Here is an 18,760-nt window from a genome sequence, read left to right on the forward strand (position 1 = left end):
TGCTGTTGTTCTCTATCGCCGTCATCCCTCTTTATCCCTGTTTTTTTCTGTCTTTATTTCCCCACCTGCTGCTAGAGTACTTTCTGGACAGAAAAGCACTCTGGATTACACCCCCCCCCCTCACGAATGAAGGAATGAAAAGAAAAAGAGCGACAAACTTCTGTCTTTCTCATTAAACTGTGGATGAACTGGAAAAAAGTTGCATTGAATACACACACACACACACACACACACACACACACACACACACTCTCTCTCTCTCTCTCTTTCTCTCTACAAACAGTATGTTGTCCTGTTTTCATGCTGTCAACATTGGCTCTTTTTATGTGGTTTAACACTTCCTCATTGGAATATCCAAAACAAGCTGTTTACACATTAACTGTCAGTGTGACAGTGTCTGTGTGTGAAGAAGACTTTGCCTACAACATGATCACACAATGAATGTAGTGAAGACTGAAAGCTTAACTCTGACTGCTTTTTCAGTTGAATGAAAATTATATATCAGTGATTGTTTAACCATCTCGTCTGTAATTCTTAGATATTGGCATATTCTGTTTCTTCATGCTAAGCTATGCTAACCCACTACTGGCTTTAGCTTTATATACGAAAGAAAGTCATGAGAGTGTCTACAATCAACTCTCAGCTACAAAGCATTTTAACATATTCACAAGGGGAAGTCCAATGATTTAGTAGAGCAACATAATAAGTTGTTGATAATTTTTTGAAATTGTCAACATTTAAACAGCATAGGCAAATTTATTTTGACTTTTTGTCCCTAGTATGAGTTCTGCTCGAAAAAGTTGATCCTACATTTCCCATTCAGTGAGCTTTTTTCTGTTAGGCCATCTCTGAATGATAAAAGCCCAAGATTCCTCGACTTCAGTTTGTCATACAGGCTGATATAAGGCCCTAACATAGACATTCCACATATCAATGAAGAGTGTGTTGTATTGGCTTGAATACAGTTTCTAAATATGTTCTGTTTTACATACCAGTAAAGTAGTAACATAATTAATTTGAATAACATGTTGAATATGAATTTTGTACAGCCTTCCAAACACAAAGTGGTTCAGACCTTGTTCCTGTGTTACAAAAAGTTCTTATCCTTCCTTTATAAAATTTTGCCCTTTATCTGCTTTGACCTTTCACACATCTGCAGAACAGCTCAACTACCTACTTCACTGCTGAATGTGTGTGTGTGTGTGACAGCTAGGCGAGCATGTGTGAGAATTGTACAAGAAGGCCTGCTGCTGTCAAGTTTGTTCAGTTTACGGTATATCAGAGTTGGACTATGTGTCTGCATTTGTTTCACCACTGCTGCCATATCCCCTTTTTTTTTTGCATTCCAGTGCAATATATTTAAGGTTAGTAGCCTCATACTGAAACCACTGCCAGAGACCTCACTTCTCAATTTCAGATCAACTTCTATGATATTTTTGCAAAGTGTAAAGAAATAGAAATGTTTCTTCTGTAGGGCACATGACAAAAATAACAGCAGCAATCTAAAAATAAGTAGATTTATTGGTTTAATGTTAAAATAGGAAGACAAAATAAACACTTCATTAAAGACAGACACAATGGCTTTACAGTAATGACAAAGACATGCTTGTGAAGGTATATTTGTGTCTGTCTGACATTCTGAGCCACATTGTGCTATCTTTGGCCAGACAATTTTATCTGCAGGTTTGAGGTCTCTGCATTTCTGCATGTCTGCATGCAGACGTCACAAACACGCACACACATACAAACGCATGTGCACCAACACACACAATCTTCAAATATTATTGTGTGTCATAGCCTTCCTGTCCTCATCTCTGAATGTCCTTCACATGGTGTGATGTCTTCTTCCTGCCAAGGTCTCTGTCTTTTTAAAGGTCAAACTTACAGAAAGGAAAGGATCAGTCCAACATAAAGAGGCACTGTATTTAGGCTTTACACTAACAAGTGCTTTGGGTGGAGGCTGGACTGTTCTTGTATGCCAGAAAATACATTTCCAGATTTTTTTTTCAAGAACTTTTGCACGAGAACTTGCAACAATGTGCAATTAAATGTAAATGTACCCAGGGCAGTGCAGAGACAAAGCATTTTTAAAATGTCTCAACTTGAACGAAAAAAGGAAAAAGCTTCATAAATGATCGGAGAGCAAATAAAGGGTAGACAGATTGGAAGAAAAGACAGATAGAAGTTAGAACGCTTGAGAGTCTGATTTCAGTCTGAGGCTGAGCTTAATGAAAACACAGGCCCAGCTGTCAAATTTGCATGACTGACACCAGGCAAAATTTGCTTCGGTTTCTGTCTAAGAAACGGTATTACTTGATTTCATAGCCACCAAGGGACAGTGAAAGCTGTAAACACAACAGGGAAACATTGTTATGTTGCAAACAACTTTGCCTTTTCAAACAGAGCATGAAGAGCAAAGAGAAAAAGAGCATTGAAAGGTTTCTGGCCATGTGTCAAAGGAAAGTCACTTTCCTTTTTTGGTCTCCACTAATTACTGAGGAAAATATATGGCTGTTCAGCTGCTAAATGTTCCTCTTTGATCACAAGCTAGTTGCTAGCCTGTCTGGGACTGAACAATGGGATTTATCTGGGCTTCTTTGTGGAAAACAGCTTCCCATTGCGAATGGAAAAAAATGGGGAGTAACAGTGCAAGCCGTAGAACTAAAACAATGAGCTGAAAGTTGTTTTAAAATTCTCTGGGTCCATCCCTAAAAGTGACACTTTTAGGGATTTGACACATTCATCCATGATGTTATTACAAAATGAATTGTTGCAGCTTTCATCCAAACCCAGCATGGCAAACTATAGCAACTTCTTTTAACAAATTGGTCATTCCAAGATTGTAAACGACTTCCAAAGGACAGTCTGTAGTTACTATGGTGATATCTGATAATATTTGTTATCTACGAAGTCTGCTGATTCGATATTGGTTTCAAAAAGGAACATCAATTATCTCTAGAGTGCGTCACAACCTGGAAGCTCATTTTAAAGCAGACTCTGCAGATGTGTTGAGAACCTGCTCGTTTCTAATCTTGTGAAAATTCACACCTGTCAGTTGCACTTCTGAATATAAAAACCCTCAATCTGAAACTCAGCTTCATTTCCACATTCTATTTAAGATCGCAGTGCACTAAATATAAGTAGTTTCTCTTTTTCACATCTAACGAGGATTCATGTGTTCTGCCTTAAGACACACCTGATACAGTCTGGTTTCCTCTTGACTGTGACACTTCAGACCACCAGCTTTTATTTTTAGCTTTGCGTGGGCAAGCTCATTCAGTCATATGTATCTAAAAGAGAGTTTCATTCACTCTCTCAGCTCTCAGTGCTATCTACAGGAAATGACAGTTTCTCATTCAGTTATCACTGTGTCCTAATAAAAGGTTTGTCTGTACCAAATCCTACTGTATTTATATTAATTATGATAATTAATAAGTAATTTATATGTATTTTCAGCATGTTATGGTCTCTCTGACCCTGCTCAAAACTTGAACATAAATGGCATTAAACAGAAAGTTTTCTTTAACCCAAATAAGTTAATGATTCTATTCTCCGTCAGAGCTAAATCTCTCTGGAGCCGGTTTTCGGTATGAATTATGTTCAGGACTTTGTCTGAGATTAACAGACTTTTCTAAACTTTCTGTGTAGGTGTAAAGACCTTTCAGATTTATTTCAGCTGATTGTACTTTGTAGCCTCCAAACTTCCTCCTTACCAACATGCTCTTCCTCTTTCTTTTCTCACTGAGCTCTGCTTGTGAGAGTTGATTTCTCTGCCGGTGACCTATATGAAATGTTACTATTATTTGTGTTCCTGCAAGTATTAGTCTTGTGCCACTGCCATGGCCGGTCAGGACAATTACAGGAAAGAGACAGTTTGTGAGACACACAGAAAGAGAGTCTAACAGAGGTTTTTTTTCTGTACTTCCCATTGCAGCAAAGGAAATGGTACTCTGAGAATAAAGCAGGAAGCAGCACGAATATCATACAGATATAGAATCTGATGAAAAATGCTATTGCACTTTCAGTCAGACGGACCAAAGGGAGTTTTTTTAGTTTTTTTTTTAGATCAGAATGGAAAAAAAGCAAAATACTTTCTGAAATGACAAAATATTTAAAGTTTCAAGAAACAGGAAGTCGTGACATCTATTTAAAAAATACAGAAATTATGAGCCAAAGTGGGACAAAGACAGAAGTGTCCTGTCCCTGTCTGATTGAGATACACAGACACGTACTCCCTGTCTGCAAAATGAGACAAATTGGTGCAGTGAAAGGTCACACCTCTGCCCTCAGGAAACGACGAGTCAAAACTTAAAAAATAGGAGACAACCTGTCTCCTGTACAGTAGTGGGTGAACATTCTGTCTACACTCTGCAAAAATACATCTCACGACTGTCTCATCCCTTTGCTTTATTTTGGTGTAAAGCATGACGGATTGGATTGGTTTGTAAATAGCAGTGTGCAGTTCTTTTGGGTACAGTGGCAAGATTAGAGGTAAATAATGGATTCTTCAATGTTTAGGCTTCGGAGGTGACCCACCGGAATGAAAATAAATGTTAAATAAATATTTAATATATTTATTGTTGGACCCATGCAATGATATTGAAAATAAAGATTACAGTTATGGACTACCAGCCCACTTTAAAGTTAGATTTAAGTGTAAGCTATGCTCTGCTGCTTTTTTGTCTCATTCTCTAGTTTTTAGTCATTTGTTGAAATGTACGTATATATTTACTGTATTTTCACAATGCATTTGTAGGATTTAGAGGTCTTTAAGATTCATATATGAGATTTATCATGCTTAAGCAATTTCTACTATCCCAATTCACATCAAAACTATTGCTTTCTGAAATCAGTTCATGTTAATGTACACAGTAAATGTTTTAATGAAAGTTAGCTGCATTATACGTGTCAACTAAAAAAAAAACAATCTTTCCAGGAAGAGACTTCACATGTTCATATTTAGTAGCTCTTCATCGTCCGAGCAGATTGTGAGCATTCTCTATAGTGCTTGTGTGCAGTAGTTGGAACAGTAGGAGGTTAAACGCTAAACGATGGTTAGATCATCAGTTATCTGTGTATAGCTTCCTGACACTACCTCACAGGATGTTACGTTTACAAAAAATGGTTTGAGTTAAAAATGTGGTTATGGTTGACTTACATTAAACCAAATGTCCTTTTTATCGTCAGATCTTTCATCAGCAATGACATTTTAAAATACTGATTAGGGATCACAATGCCCTTCAAGACAATAAATATACATTTCCGTCTTGAAGTTCCTTTTCATAGAACAATCTATCTGTATTAGCTTTTAGTATTCTGCAGGGGAACTAGTCGGCGTTAAAGGTTAAAGTTAGTTCAACATCCTCTTTTCAAAACAAAGGTATCTCAAGCTACTTACAGACTACTTATAACAATAATCCCCTCACAAAATGTTACCTATGGACAATTTATTCATTAACAGTTCATATACAGTGAACATCAAATCTGAGAGAAGGTCAATAAATATGTATATAATTATGTGAAACGTACAAAATGACAACAGCTGAAATATCACCAACTAATATAAATGTACAGAGTGAACAAATTATTGGTTAATTTCTTTTGCAGTTCAGGTTATGAATCAGATTAAAAACAGATGCAACATGTAAACTAAACAAGAACAGATGAGTCAAAACAATGAGATAAGCATGTATTGGAACAAAAACAATGAACAGAAAACTTTCTTGTAAAAGAACTGTTATGTTATGGGTCATACATTTCCGAACTAGCAAGACACTTTCTTATATTCAACTCTGAACGCATTTGCAAACACCAAAAGGGACACTTCTGCTGACTGTTTGTCATGCCCCATTAATCTCTATCAGCTGTGACATTTAAAGAGGAGTATGGTCGATGTCCTTAGGCCTAAACAGGAACTTTGGCCTAAGCCTTTTGACCTTTTTGGGGACAAAGATGCTGCTGTTGTTCTATTTAAACAAATTTATAAAACTCAAACATATCAACCCAATGTCTCTAAGCTCGTGAAGATGAAAAAGAAAGTACTGAGTGAGAGAGAAAAGGGAAAGAATGGCAAGAGCAGAAGAAGTGGGTAAAATTTCAGTGGGTAGTTTTTTTAGGTCCGGTCAAATTCATTTGAGAGACAAAAGGATCGTTGTGGGTGTTATTTGTGAATGCGGAAGTCCTGTGACATCACAACGTCATAACGTCATTTGCCACTGGGTAGCGGGTAGTCCCTAATGTTACGAGGTTCAACAAGGGGGTGGAATGGCGGGAGACTGATTAAGCCTTTGTGTGAGTTTCTTGTGTTAGTGTGTGTGGATGACAAAGCTCCATGTTGAGGAATAAATTAATAATACTTATGACGGATGTTTCTAACTGACAAATATGAGTGAATGAGTATGAATCAAATATGAATAAATGTTAGTGAATGTTACACTGTCAAAAACCTACCAGTGATGTCACTGCATGAACTTGAATTTTTTCAAACTAGACTGAAATGTTAATTTTTACTATTTTAAAGAATAAAATCCAATCAGTTTTCCCCAAGTCTCTCCCATCTACTCCCCCCTCACACTGACTTTCAACCCCCAGAGAGAGAACTTACTGTGGGGGTGAAGGAGAGCAGAGAGGCCCCTCTGTCCACTGCTTTATTCTGTCTCATTAAAACAGTAAAGCTGTGTTCAGACTGGGGCTTAAGGGCAAATTGGAAATGGAATGTGCAGTACACAGCAATAGCACGTTACTGTCTACAAGTCTAGTAATATAGCTACAGCATACTTAATTAGGCCAGAATGATCATAATGTAGTAACTGGTGTCTGTTTTTTATGCTGATGCGTTTGTGGGTGTGCTGTTACATACACACAAGGCTTTTAATGCATCCTTTTATCTCACTGATTTTTCACACCACCCACCTTTTGTACTTTTGTCATTACTTTTTATTTTTTGTTCCTTCCCTCCATTTTGAATCTTCCAGGCTTCCATTGTCGTGCCGTTTCCCTTCTTTTCATCTTTTATATCTCTTTTCCCCCATTGATAACAGTGTGCGATTTTGAAGTCTTGCTGCCTCAGCAATGTGCAGATGGCAGCGGTTTAAACTTTCCTTTCTCACACATACTCACGCACACACATACAGAGGCCAGTTAAATTCAGACAAAGCTAAAACTGGTTGTGTGGTCAGATTTAAATAGAGGTGAATAGAAGAAGAAAAGAAGCTGTCAGCACACTGACTGTAGTGAAGAGTAGCGCGTTCACAATATGACGATGTGCAAATGAATAAGTTTCTTTTAAACTTTGAGTTGGCTGATTCGTCACAAACTTAACAATAAAGAGCAATTAGCCTAATGTGTATCTTAAAGTGTGTAAGTTCACTGGATCAGCCTTTGAAATGACAGATCAGAAGTGTGTGTTATTAAGTTACACATTACACCACCTCTCTCTCCCTGCCGCAGTATTGCTCTCTCAGTCCACTTTCTTCCATCCACCTTCCAGTCTCTTTACTGTATAACTATGGGGTCATGATCATCCCCATTTTCTTCCTGTCGAGTAGAAGTTGGTGCCCTGCGGCTTCCACTGCTGCTGCTGAGGAGCACCAGAGTAGGTCGAGAGGCTTTAGCAGGAGGATGACCCAGGGAGGAGGAAGAGGAGAAGGGAGCCACAGTGGCCCTGACCTTACTGTTTGTTCCCAGTTGGCGACCCTGGTTTTGTGGCCGAGAAGAGAAAACACACAGCCTTTATATTCAAAATAGAAGGTCCTTACTTAATGCTATCTAGAAAAGTATTAAACAACACATATTGGCAACTTTGATCAAATTATAGTCATTTTTGGTGACCTTAATTGATAAGTACAGAAAAAAAGGTGAGAATAAAGAGAAAAGGAGGATGAGGCTCCTAAGAGGGTGGGGAAAAAGTGACAAAGAATTTGATAGGAAGAGATGAGAGACTACATTAACATGGTAAAGGAAAACAATAAGTTAAGGGCCGAGGGTTTAGTTCTATTCCAGTTACTGAGAAGAGAGCGTGCCAAAGAACAGAACAAGACAAAAGCAGAGCAGACAGACATTTTCTGTGTTTTGCAGCTGTAATGAACTATTTGCATGTCAGCAGCCTTATCAACCCTGATGAATCACACTGCCAACAGCTACACACTCTCAGGTCACAGAAGGCCTCAGTTGATGTAAAAAATTAACATATTGTTATGAACTTTCAAAGTGAGACAAAGTCTTTAAAAGATGGACATGCACATTTTAATTCTTGCTGACAGCAGTTAAATGGACGGACATCTTTCTTTTATTGAGATGTTTAGTAATGTAGCATGTAACAAATTCTTAGTTTTAAAAGAACTGTACTGAAGTACATTTGCTTGAGTTGCTTGTAGTGAAGTAGGGCACTTTGAACTCTCCTACATTTATTAAGTTACTAATCAACTTTTTTGAGATTAAAATTTTAGAGAACAAAACCTGACAAACTTATTAGAAAAAAACATTTTTTAAGTTTAACCATATGTTCAAAAATATTTCTGTGGTTCATTATCAAAGTTTAGATGTACATGAGTTGTTGGCAATTCAACCATAAAGACAGTCCTCTGTAAACTTCTGTTTCATTAAAACATGTGTTAAAAGGTTTCACAAAAAAGATTTTTATAATATCCACTAAATGATCATACATTTGTCAGAATTCATTTTTTCTTCTTTCCTTGCCTGTTAAACATCTAATGAGCCCTCAGATAATCTTATTTGGGATCCAGATGCTTAGGATGGGAAACCCTAAAACTAAACTACTGAATTATACATAAATATGTTATGTACTTGGGCAGCTCCAATGGTAAAATACTGCAGAAGTTCAGCTAATAACTGCTGTACATAGTTAAATAGTATTTTAAATGCAGGACCTTTACTTGCAGTGGAGCATTTTTTCCCCATTGTTGTATTGGTACTTTGAGTTAAGTTAAAATAGTTGCCTCCATTTCGTTTAACTCCTTCTTCTGAGAAAACACTGTGGATAGATTACTTCAAATAAATCAATTTCATCTTTAGTTCCATACAAGTAACCTGTAATTTATATAACTGTTGAATCAATTCCCTTCTATAGATTGAGCAGAACATGTTTGTATTGAGTGAACGTGTATTTATGCACTAAACTGTCAAATTGTAAGTGCTAACATTTAGTCAACATAGAATTGAGGGTAAGGAGGAAGTTGCATTAGTAAAGCAAAAACTCCCTACACACAACCCTGAGGGCCATAAAAATAATCTTCCTGCTTCTTCTTTTGCACAAAATTGCATTCAAGTCTTGTCGACTTCAGTCTTCTCATAATCATTGTGGTCATTCATATGATGAGCACATGATGCCCTTTACACTGTCATAAAGTAATGTCTAAAGATGTGTTTACCTGCCGAGGCGGTCTTCTGCCTGTAGATTTAGAGCCCTCTGGTGGTTGAGATTGGTCTTGTGCTTGTGGCAATCTAAAATCAACCATTTTTAATGTCATGTTCTTACAATTATTACTTTTAATGCTCTTATCAGTTATCGTGCACACACTAATAGGACAGCTACCATTATGAGATTAAGGCTGCATGACAAAAAGGTATAGTTTATTAGAAGTGCACACCATGTCTGGAAGGATGGAATGTGCCATGCTCTACAGATTGTAAGACCTTTAGGAGACCTTTAAGTGAAATAGATTTGACTAAATCACATGTCTTTATGATCACCAACAGTTTTTTTTTTTAGTTTTTACACTATTTTAACTTCTACATCCATTACATCTTAAAAAATGACCAGTAACTGATCTAGCATTTTCCCAAGAGGTACAGAGATTTGATTGCATCATGTTCTCATCCTTTCTTGCATCATGACATCAACCCCCCCTACCTATATGGGTATCTTGGCTGTGAGAGCAGACCTCTACTCTTGAGGTGCTGGTAGAGGTTACTGTTCAGAGAAATGGGGTTAAAAATAAACTCCTCATCCATCTGAGTGAGACAACCCTGTCAGAGAAAACCGAATAATTTGAGTTTATACATTTCTGGATCTGGGCTTTGAAAATGTGGGTACACGATTAACACTTTTGTAACATGCAAATAAACTCTTTGAAATAAAAGACGAGGAGCTATGCAAGTATGAGGCCAGTGCCAATGCAAAATTTGAATTCAGAAAATACACAGCAATCTGTATCATTCTAAAAGTATATCAACACATATAACAGAAAAATCTTATGACAGAATCACACAATATACTAGCAAAGAACATGGATTGAATTAACTAAATCTGTCTATTTAAGTATTGGAGATTCTTTTTTTTATTCATTTTTCTATAAAAAATGCTTTAACAGTTATTCTCACACACCAAATACATATAGGTGTACTTGCATATAAAATTGTTATTACTGCATATACTTTGCCTATATCCCAAATAATTTAGCTCTGTCACTTGATTGGTGCGAAGGCCCAGATACATAATACAAGATTTATTCCAATAAAAAAAACAAAAAGGCACAAAAAAAAAGTCCAGCATGAGGTCAAAACATTGAGTGCCATGAGGAAACAGAGCAGGGTTGAAAAATTTGACCAAGACAACTGGCACAGTAAGGAAGGAACACAGAGACCAAATACAGATGGGATAATCAGACAAAGTCCACTTATTGTATTCTAGTTCTGTGTAAATTGTTCTGAACTTGGCCTGTTGTAGACTCTGTTCCAGTGTTCCTGGTCTTTTACTCAGCCTGTTGCTGATCCCGTTCCAGTCGTCATCCCTCCCTGTTGCTGACCCCGTTCCTGATCCTGTTCCTGTGTTCCAGTTGGTGTCCTAGCCTGTTGCTGATCCCATTCCAGTCTGAAGCTGATCCCTTTCCTGAGCCTGTTCCAGTGTTTCAGGCAGCATCTCGCCATATTGCCGATCCCGTTCAAGTTCATGTTTGGCAAAAACTGCAACGGAAATGGAAACAGGCCAGGATCAGAAACTGCAATGGCAACATGCCGGAACAGGGGCGGGAACACTGGAACGGGATTAGCAATTGGCCGGGGCAGTGACTGGAAATCCGCTGGGAACAGGAATGGGAACATTGGAACGGGAAGGGCAACATGCCGGGATCGCGAACACTGAAGTGGGAACAGCAACAAGCAGAGATCAGGAATGAGAACTGCAAAAGCCCAGGACACCAACTGGAACAATGGAACAGGATCAGGAACGGGATTGGCAAAAGGCCAGGAATAGGAATGGGAAAACTGTAACTGTAAGTTGAACAGAATCGCCAACTGGAACACGGGAACAGGATCAGGAACGGGGTCAGCAACAGGCAGGCATGACGACTTGAAAGGAATCAGCAACAGGCTGAGAAAAGGCCAAGATCAGGAACAGGAACACTAACTGTAACTTGAACGGGATCGGCAATAGGGCGAGATGCTGCCTGAAACAGTGGAACAGGCTCAGGAAAGGGATCAGCTCCAGACTGGAATGGGATCGGCAACAGGCTGGGACACCAACTGGAACACAGGAACACGATCTGGAATGGGACTGGCAATCAGCTGGGAACAGGAATGGGAACATTGGAATGAGAACAGCAACAGCCCAGGACACCAACTGGAACAATGGAACAGGATCAGGAATGGGAATGGCAAAAGGCCAGGATTAGGAATGGGAACACTGTAACTAAGTTGAGCAGAATCGCCAACTGGAACACGGGAACAGGATCAGGAACGGGGTCAGCATCAGGCAGGGATGACGACTGGAAAGGAATCAGCAACAGGCTGAGAGAAGGCTAAGATCAGGAACAGGAACACCAACTGTAACTTGAATGGGATCGGCAGTAGGGCGAGATGCTGCCTGAAACACTGGAACAAGGTCAGGAAAGGGATCAGCTACAGACTGGAATGGGATCGGCAACAGGCTGGGACACCAAATGTAACACGGGAAAGGGATCAGTAATGGGCTGAGAAAAGGACCAGGAACACTGAAAAAGGGTCTGCAACAGGTCGAGATCAGGAAACAGGATCTGGAACACTGGAACGGAAATGGCAACAGGCTTGGATAAGCAATTGCAATGGCAACATGCCAGATCAGGGAAAGGAACACTGGAATGAGAACGCTGGGATCAGAAACCGGAACATTGTAACGGTAAAACGAAAAGTATCGGCAAAAGGCTGGGACATTGCTAGTTTTTGCCAAACATGTTTCAGTCAATCACCTGGGAATGGGAACATTGGAATGGGATCAGGAAAAGGAATGGCAAAATGCCAGGATCAGGAACGGGAACACTAACTATAAATTGAACGGGATTGGCAATAGGGTGAGATGCTGCCTGAAACACTGGAACAGGCTTAGGAAAGGGATCAGCTTCAGACTGGAATGGGATCGCTGGGACACCAACTGGAACACAGGAACAGGATCAGGAACGGGGTCGGCAACAGGCTGAGAAAAGGACCAGGAACACTGGAACAGGGTCTGTAACAGGTCGAGAACAGGAAACTGGGGCGGGAACACTGGAACAGGATTAGCAATAGGCCATGGCGGTGACTGGAAAACGATCGGGAATGGGACTGGCAATCGGCTGGGAACAGGAATAGGAACATTGGAATGAGAACTGCAAAAGCCCGGGACACCAACTGGAACAATGGAACAGGATCAGGAAAGGGATCGGCAAAAGGCCAGGATCAGGAAAGGGAACACTGTAACTGTAAGTTGAACAGAATCGCCAACTGGAACACGGGAACAGGATCAGGAACGGGGTCAGCATCAGGCAGGGATGACGACTTGAAAGGAATCAGCAACAGGCTGAGAAAAGGCCAAGATCAGGAACACTAACTGTAACTTGCACGGGATCAGCAATTGGGCGAGATGCTGCCTGAAACACTGGAACAGGCTCAGGAAAGGGATCGGCCACAGAGTGGAATGGGATCGGCAACAGGCTGGGACACCAACTGGAACACGGGAACTGGATCATGAACGGGGTCGGCAACAGGTAGGGATGACGACTGGAACAGGATCAGCAACAGGCTAAGAAAAGGACCAGAAACACTTGAACAGGGTCTGCAACAGGTCGAGATCAGGAAACAGGATTGGGAACACTGGAACGGAAATGGAACAGTCTGGGATCAGAAACTGCAATGGCAACATGCCACACAAGAAAAGGAAAATTGGAATGAGATCGCAACAGACCAGGGAGCAGTGACTACAACAGGATCAGGAACAGGATTGGATTGTAACGGGACCAGGAAAAGGATCGTCAAAAGGCTGGGACACCAACTGAAATATGTTTGGCAAAAACTGGAAAGGAAATGGAAACAGGCCAGGATCAGAAACTGCAAAGGCAACATGCCGGAACACGGGCGGGAACACTGGAACAGGATTAGCAATTGGCCGGGGCACTGACTGGAAGACGATTGGGAATGGGACTGGAAATCGTCTGGGAACAGGAATGGGAACATTGGAACGGGAAGGGCAACAAGCCGGGATCGCGAACACTGAAGTGGGAACAGCAACAAGCAGAGATCAGGAATGAGAACAATGGAATGAGAACAGCAAAAGCCCGGGACACCAACTGGAACAATGGAACAGGATCAGGAACAGGATTGGCAAAAGGCCAGGATAAGAAATGGGAACACTGTAACTGTAAGTTGAGCAGAATCGCCAACTGGAACACGGGAACAGGATCAGGAATGGGGTCAGCAACAGGCAGGGATGACGACTGGAACGAGATCAGCAACAGGCTGAAAAAAGGCCAGGATCAGGAACGGAACACTGTAACTAACTTGAACGGGATCGGCAATAGGGCGAGGTGCTGCCTGAAACAGTGGAACAGGCTCAGAAAAGGGATCAGCTACAGACTGGAATGGGATCGGCAACAGGCTGGGACACCAACTGGAAGACGGGAACAGGAACGGGGTTGGCAACAGGCAGGGATGATGACTGGAACAGGGTCTGCAACAGGTCGAGATCAGGAAACACTGGAACGGAAAAGGCAACAATCTTGGATCAGAAACTGCAATAGCAACATGCCAGATCAGGAAAAGGAACACTGGAATGAGATCGCAACAGACCAGGGGGCGGTGACTGGAACAGGATCAGGAACAGGATTGGCTTGTAACGGGACAACGGGATCACGAACGCGAACACTGCAGTGGGAACGGCAACAAGCAGAGACCAGGAATGAGAACAATGAAATGAGAACTGCAACAGCCTGGGACACGAACTGGAACATGGGAACAGGGTCAGCAACAGGCAGGAGGAATGACAACTGTAATGGGATCACCAACAGGCTGAGAAAAGGACCAGGAACACTGGAACAGGGTCTGCAACAGGTCAAGATCAGGAAACAGGATCGGAACACCGGAACGGGAATGACAACAGGCTGGGATAAACAATTGCAATGGCAACATGCCAGATCAGGGACAGAAACACTGGAATGACAACGCTGGGATTAGAAACCGGAACATTGTAACAGGACCAGGAAAAGGATCAGCAAAAGGCTGGTACACCAAGTGAAACATGTTTGGCAAAAACTGGAAACGGAAATGGAAACAGGCCAGGATCAGAAACTACAATGGCAATATGCTGGATCGGCAATAGGGCAAGATGCTGCCTGAAACAGTGGAACAGGCTCAGGAAAGGGATCAGCTCCAGACTGGAATGGGATCGGCAACAGGCTGGGACACCAACGGAACACAGGAACAGGATCAGGAACAGGGTCAGCAACAGGCAGGAGGGATGACAACTGGAACGGGATCACCAACAGGCTGAGAAAAGGACCAGTAACACTGGAACAGGGTCTGACACAGGTCGAGATCAGGAAACAGGATCGGAACACCGGAACGGGAATGACAATGGCTGGGATAAAAAATTGCAATGGCAACATGCCAGATCAGGGACAGAAACCCTGAAATGACGACGCTGGGATTAGAAACCGCGTTCGTGATCCCGGCCTGTTCCGAACACTGCAGTGGGAACGGCAACAAGCAGAGATCAGGAATGAGAACATTGGAATGAGAACTGCAACAGCCCGGGACACCAACTGGAACCATGGATCAGGAACGGGAATGGAAAAAGGCCAGGATCAGGAACGGGAACACAGGAACATGTCGGATCAGGGACGGGAACACTGGAATGAGATCGCAACAGACCAGGGGGCAGTGACTGGAACACGATTGGAAATCGGCTGGGAACAGGAATGGGAACATTGGAACGGGAAGGGCAACAGGCCGGGATCGCGAACACTGAAGTGGGAACGGCAACAAGCGGAGATCAGGAATGAGAACATTGGAATGACAACTGCAACAGCCCGGGACACCAACTGGAACCATGGATCAGGAACGGGAATGGAAAAAGGCCAGGATCAGGAACGGGAACACTGTAATAACGTTGAACAGAATCGCCAACTGGAAAACTGGAACAGGATCAGGAACGGGATTGGCAACAGGCCAGGGCGCAGATAGGAACCCGGGAAAAGTAGCAGCAACAAGTAAGGGAAGCCTGCAACAAGCCGGAATCAGGAACAGGAACAGGCTGAGACACCAACGAGAACACGGGAACATGTCGGATCAGGGACGGGAACACAGGAACATGTCGGATCAGGGACGGGAACACAGGAACATGTCGGATCAGGGACGGGAACACTGGAATGAGATCGCAACAGACCAGGGGGCAGTGACTGGAACAGGATCGGATTGTAACAGACCAGGGGGCGGTGACTGGAACAGGATCAGGAACAGGATTGGAAAAAGGACAGGATCAGGAACGGGAACGCTGTTACTGTAAGTTGAACAGAATCGCCAACTGGAACATGGAAACAGGATCAGCAACAGGCAGGGATGACGACTGGAAGGAGATCAGCAACAGGTTAAGAAAGGGCCAGGATCGGGACAGGGGACACTGTTCAAAGTCACTTAAATCACCTTTCTTTCCCATTCTGATTTGGCTTGGTTTGAACTTCAGGAGATCGTCCTGACCATGTCTACATGCCTAAATGCATCGAGTGGCTACCATGTGATTGGCTGATTAGATATTTATGCTAACGAGCAGTTGAACAGGTATACTTAAGTGGCCAGTATAATGTATTTACTTAGGACCTGCAGGATGAATCAGTCTACTTTCGTAATAAATAAAGGTCACCTAACCTGTATAACCTGCAGAGCATCAGGTCTAGGTTCCTGAGTAGAGTTGGGCAGTAAGCAGGGAAGCAGCAGCTCTCTAGAGACCACAGGCTTGAGAAGGAGGGAGAGAGACGGGGATGGCTGAAGGACATAGTGCGAAAACACTCCTGTGTTGTACACACATATTTAGGGCAACTGTGAGGACTGATACATTCATGGCATTTGCGTGGTTGCTATAAGAAAAAGTCATATTGACCTGGGCCTCCAGCTGTAGACTTCTGTGTAGGCTCAACCTGCAGCAGCACGAACAAGTCACGACTCTGGAAGAGAAAACAATTCTAAGATCAAACAATTTCATCCAAGTGTATCGCACCGAGGAATCATGCTGCATCATGAATTCTGCTCTGCCCCATCTCATGGTCCAAGAGGATATTTCCCTAATCATATGCCAGCATAAATATATAATATATATATATAACTCTACCTTGTTATTTTTTGCTACATGGAAAATTGCAATCACACACATAATGATTGCTTGGCACCAAGAACACAGTAGGCAAAAAAAGAGAACAACATGTTCAGACCTTGAACTAAACGTCTTTAACAAGATGCAGAGGTATTTTTAAAACCCTATGGCTAATTTGTTTTACCCTTATAACAGTTGGGAATCTCGGTGTTTTAAATGCACACTTTAGACTTTAAAGAACATTGAGCAATTTTTTATCAATCTCTCTGGACCACACTGGCCTGATGAGAATTGATCCAAGCAAGTACCTTTTACAAACATAAAAAGGTATTTTTGTCATATTATATTTATTATATTCTTATGATTATTGCCATCATTTAATATTATTAAGCTATAGGCTACTTTGTTTTTCCAAGCCCAAGTTTGGAAATTTTAATTCCATCCCAAGAGTTAAGGAGATATTTACAAAAAGAGTCTAATACCTGGTTAAACTGCTTTTAGTGTGTAAAAAGACAAGGCACAAAAATTAACTGAGGAGAAAATCAGAGGGTCAACAATCCAGATAAACACAGCAAGAAGAGAGTAATGATTGTTGTTTCTCAAGCATGAACTACAGTATGCTGAAGTTGTCAAATTATAGATTGAAATCGCTTGATTATGATGACTACTATTCTATTCCATTCTCATTCACTTATCCTATTAAGTATTTGTTAAAAGGGTAAAAAGGGAACTAGATTTGCACAATGCAAACACATTTGTAGATTGGCAGAAAAAAAATTAATCTCTGAATTATCAATGAACTCCAAGATGCAGCAAAAGATAAACTCCACAATGTCTAAAAGTCAATATGAACTTCTTAGTCCTGATAATTAACCTCAGCATCTAACATTAAACACAATCAAATACCCTGAGTGTGTGGCAAAGGGCGTGGAACAAGTTGTGGTTAGTCTCAATTTCATCCCAGTCCAGCTGCCAGCAGGTGGTGGGGCGGATAACCAGGGGCAGGCCGTACAATACACTCTCACAGACTCCGTCTGCATGGAGGGTCCTACAGCATACACAAACAACCTTGGTTAGCATACAGACTGGAAATGAAGGAAGCACATTCTCCACAGCCAACATTTCTGAACAATTATTTAGTTTCATTATGCACCCTTTATAAAGAATTGATTGAAATTTAAAGTTTTACTCTAAGATGATGTCATTCATCTTCTTGAAGCTCCTGAAACAGTTTTCAGTAGAACTCTGCAGGTTGTATGCACAAATTATCATGAGCAGAGAATGACATCATTCCTGTCTCTGTTCTCCAGCATAATGTAAATGTAACTTCTGCTTTGTGCATGTGTGTGTGTGTGTGCACATACTGATGACTCATGATTGACAGAATTGTTTCTGACTGACTGGTATGCAAAACACACACTCCACACACATTACATCCCACTGTGGCTACTGAAAATGTAAAACTAATACAAATGAGGGGAAGAGGAAGAAACTGTGAGAGTGTTCATACCATACGTGCAGCGCTTGCCTGTCTTTGTGATGCTCTGTTTATACTTGTGTTAAAGAATAATTCCACCTTTTGAACAACAGAGCTATTTATTCCGGCATGGTCTTGTTGTCTAGAGGTGATATAGTAAACGAGTTAAATTGTCTGTATAAATAGCTTGAATAGAATTTTAAGTAAGAAGGTTATGTGTTGAGTCTTTTTATAATAATAATACTACTAATACTATTATCATTATTATGTTACTTTTTTCATTCAAATTTATTTTTAAGAAACTACATACATTTTAAAATAATTTTTAATCACTCATCTTTCTTACTATGCCACTCATTTGTTGTGGTTTTGTAGTTATGAGCAAAAGGAATTATAAATACAAATTTCTTTGTATTTTTAACATCTTTTAACAAACCTAAAAAAGAATGTGAATGGTTCTGAGTAGGAAGCAATAGAGCTTTTTAATGTATCTGGCTATGAAAAGGCTCTGTCTCTTACTTGATTACTTTCAGTCTCTGGGGCGGTTGGCCCTCATTGGTTGATCCTTTCATGATAGGCAAGAAGTCGCCGGTGCTCTCCGTCTTCACTCCCAAGTGGGGGTTCAAGGGGATGAGGGCGGGGCTTATTAGACGCTCCTGCATGTCACACTTCACACACACTACACAAGTGACAAACATAATTGAGAGTGAATATCGGATATCACTGTATGCCAT

At 41.1% G+C, this 18,760-nt stretch overlaps 1 protein-coding gene across 1 annotated transcript in view; it reads right to left on the reverse strand.

Annotated features, from left to right (window-relative positions):
- Positions 1-7,494: 7,494 nt before the first annotated feature.
- Positions 7,495-18,760, reverse strand: part of m1ap (meiosis 1 associated protein) — a 55,390-nt gene continuing 44,124 nt past the window's right edge. Inside the window, 7 exon segments of the mRNA XM_069672803.1 lie at positions 7,495-7,710; positions 9,402-9,462; positions 9,863-9,987; positions 16,108-16,250; positions 16,340-16,403; positions 17,456-17,597; positions 18,546-18,705. Coding sequence (XP_069528904.1) covers positions 7,495-7,710; positions 9,402-9,462; positions 9,863-9,987; positions 16,108-16,250; positions 16,340-16,403; positions 17,456-17,597; positions 18,546-18,705 — 911 coding nt within the window.

The sequence above is a fragment of the Semicossyphus pulcher genome, unplaced genomic scaffold, assembly GCF_022749685.1.
Source record: "Semicossyphus pulcher isolate SPU_LCO1_2020_fin unplaced genomic scaffold, fSemPul1.0.p SCAF_21, whole genome shotgun sequence".
Taxonomy (NCBI): Eukaryota; Metazoa; Chordata; class Actinopteri; order Labriformes; family Labridae; genus Semicossyphus; species Semicossyphus pulcher.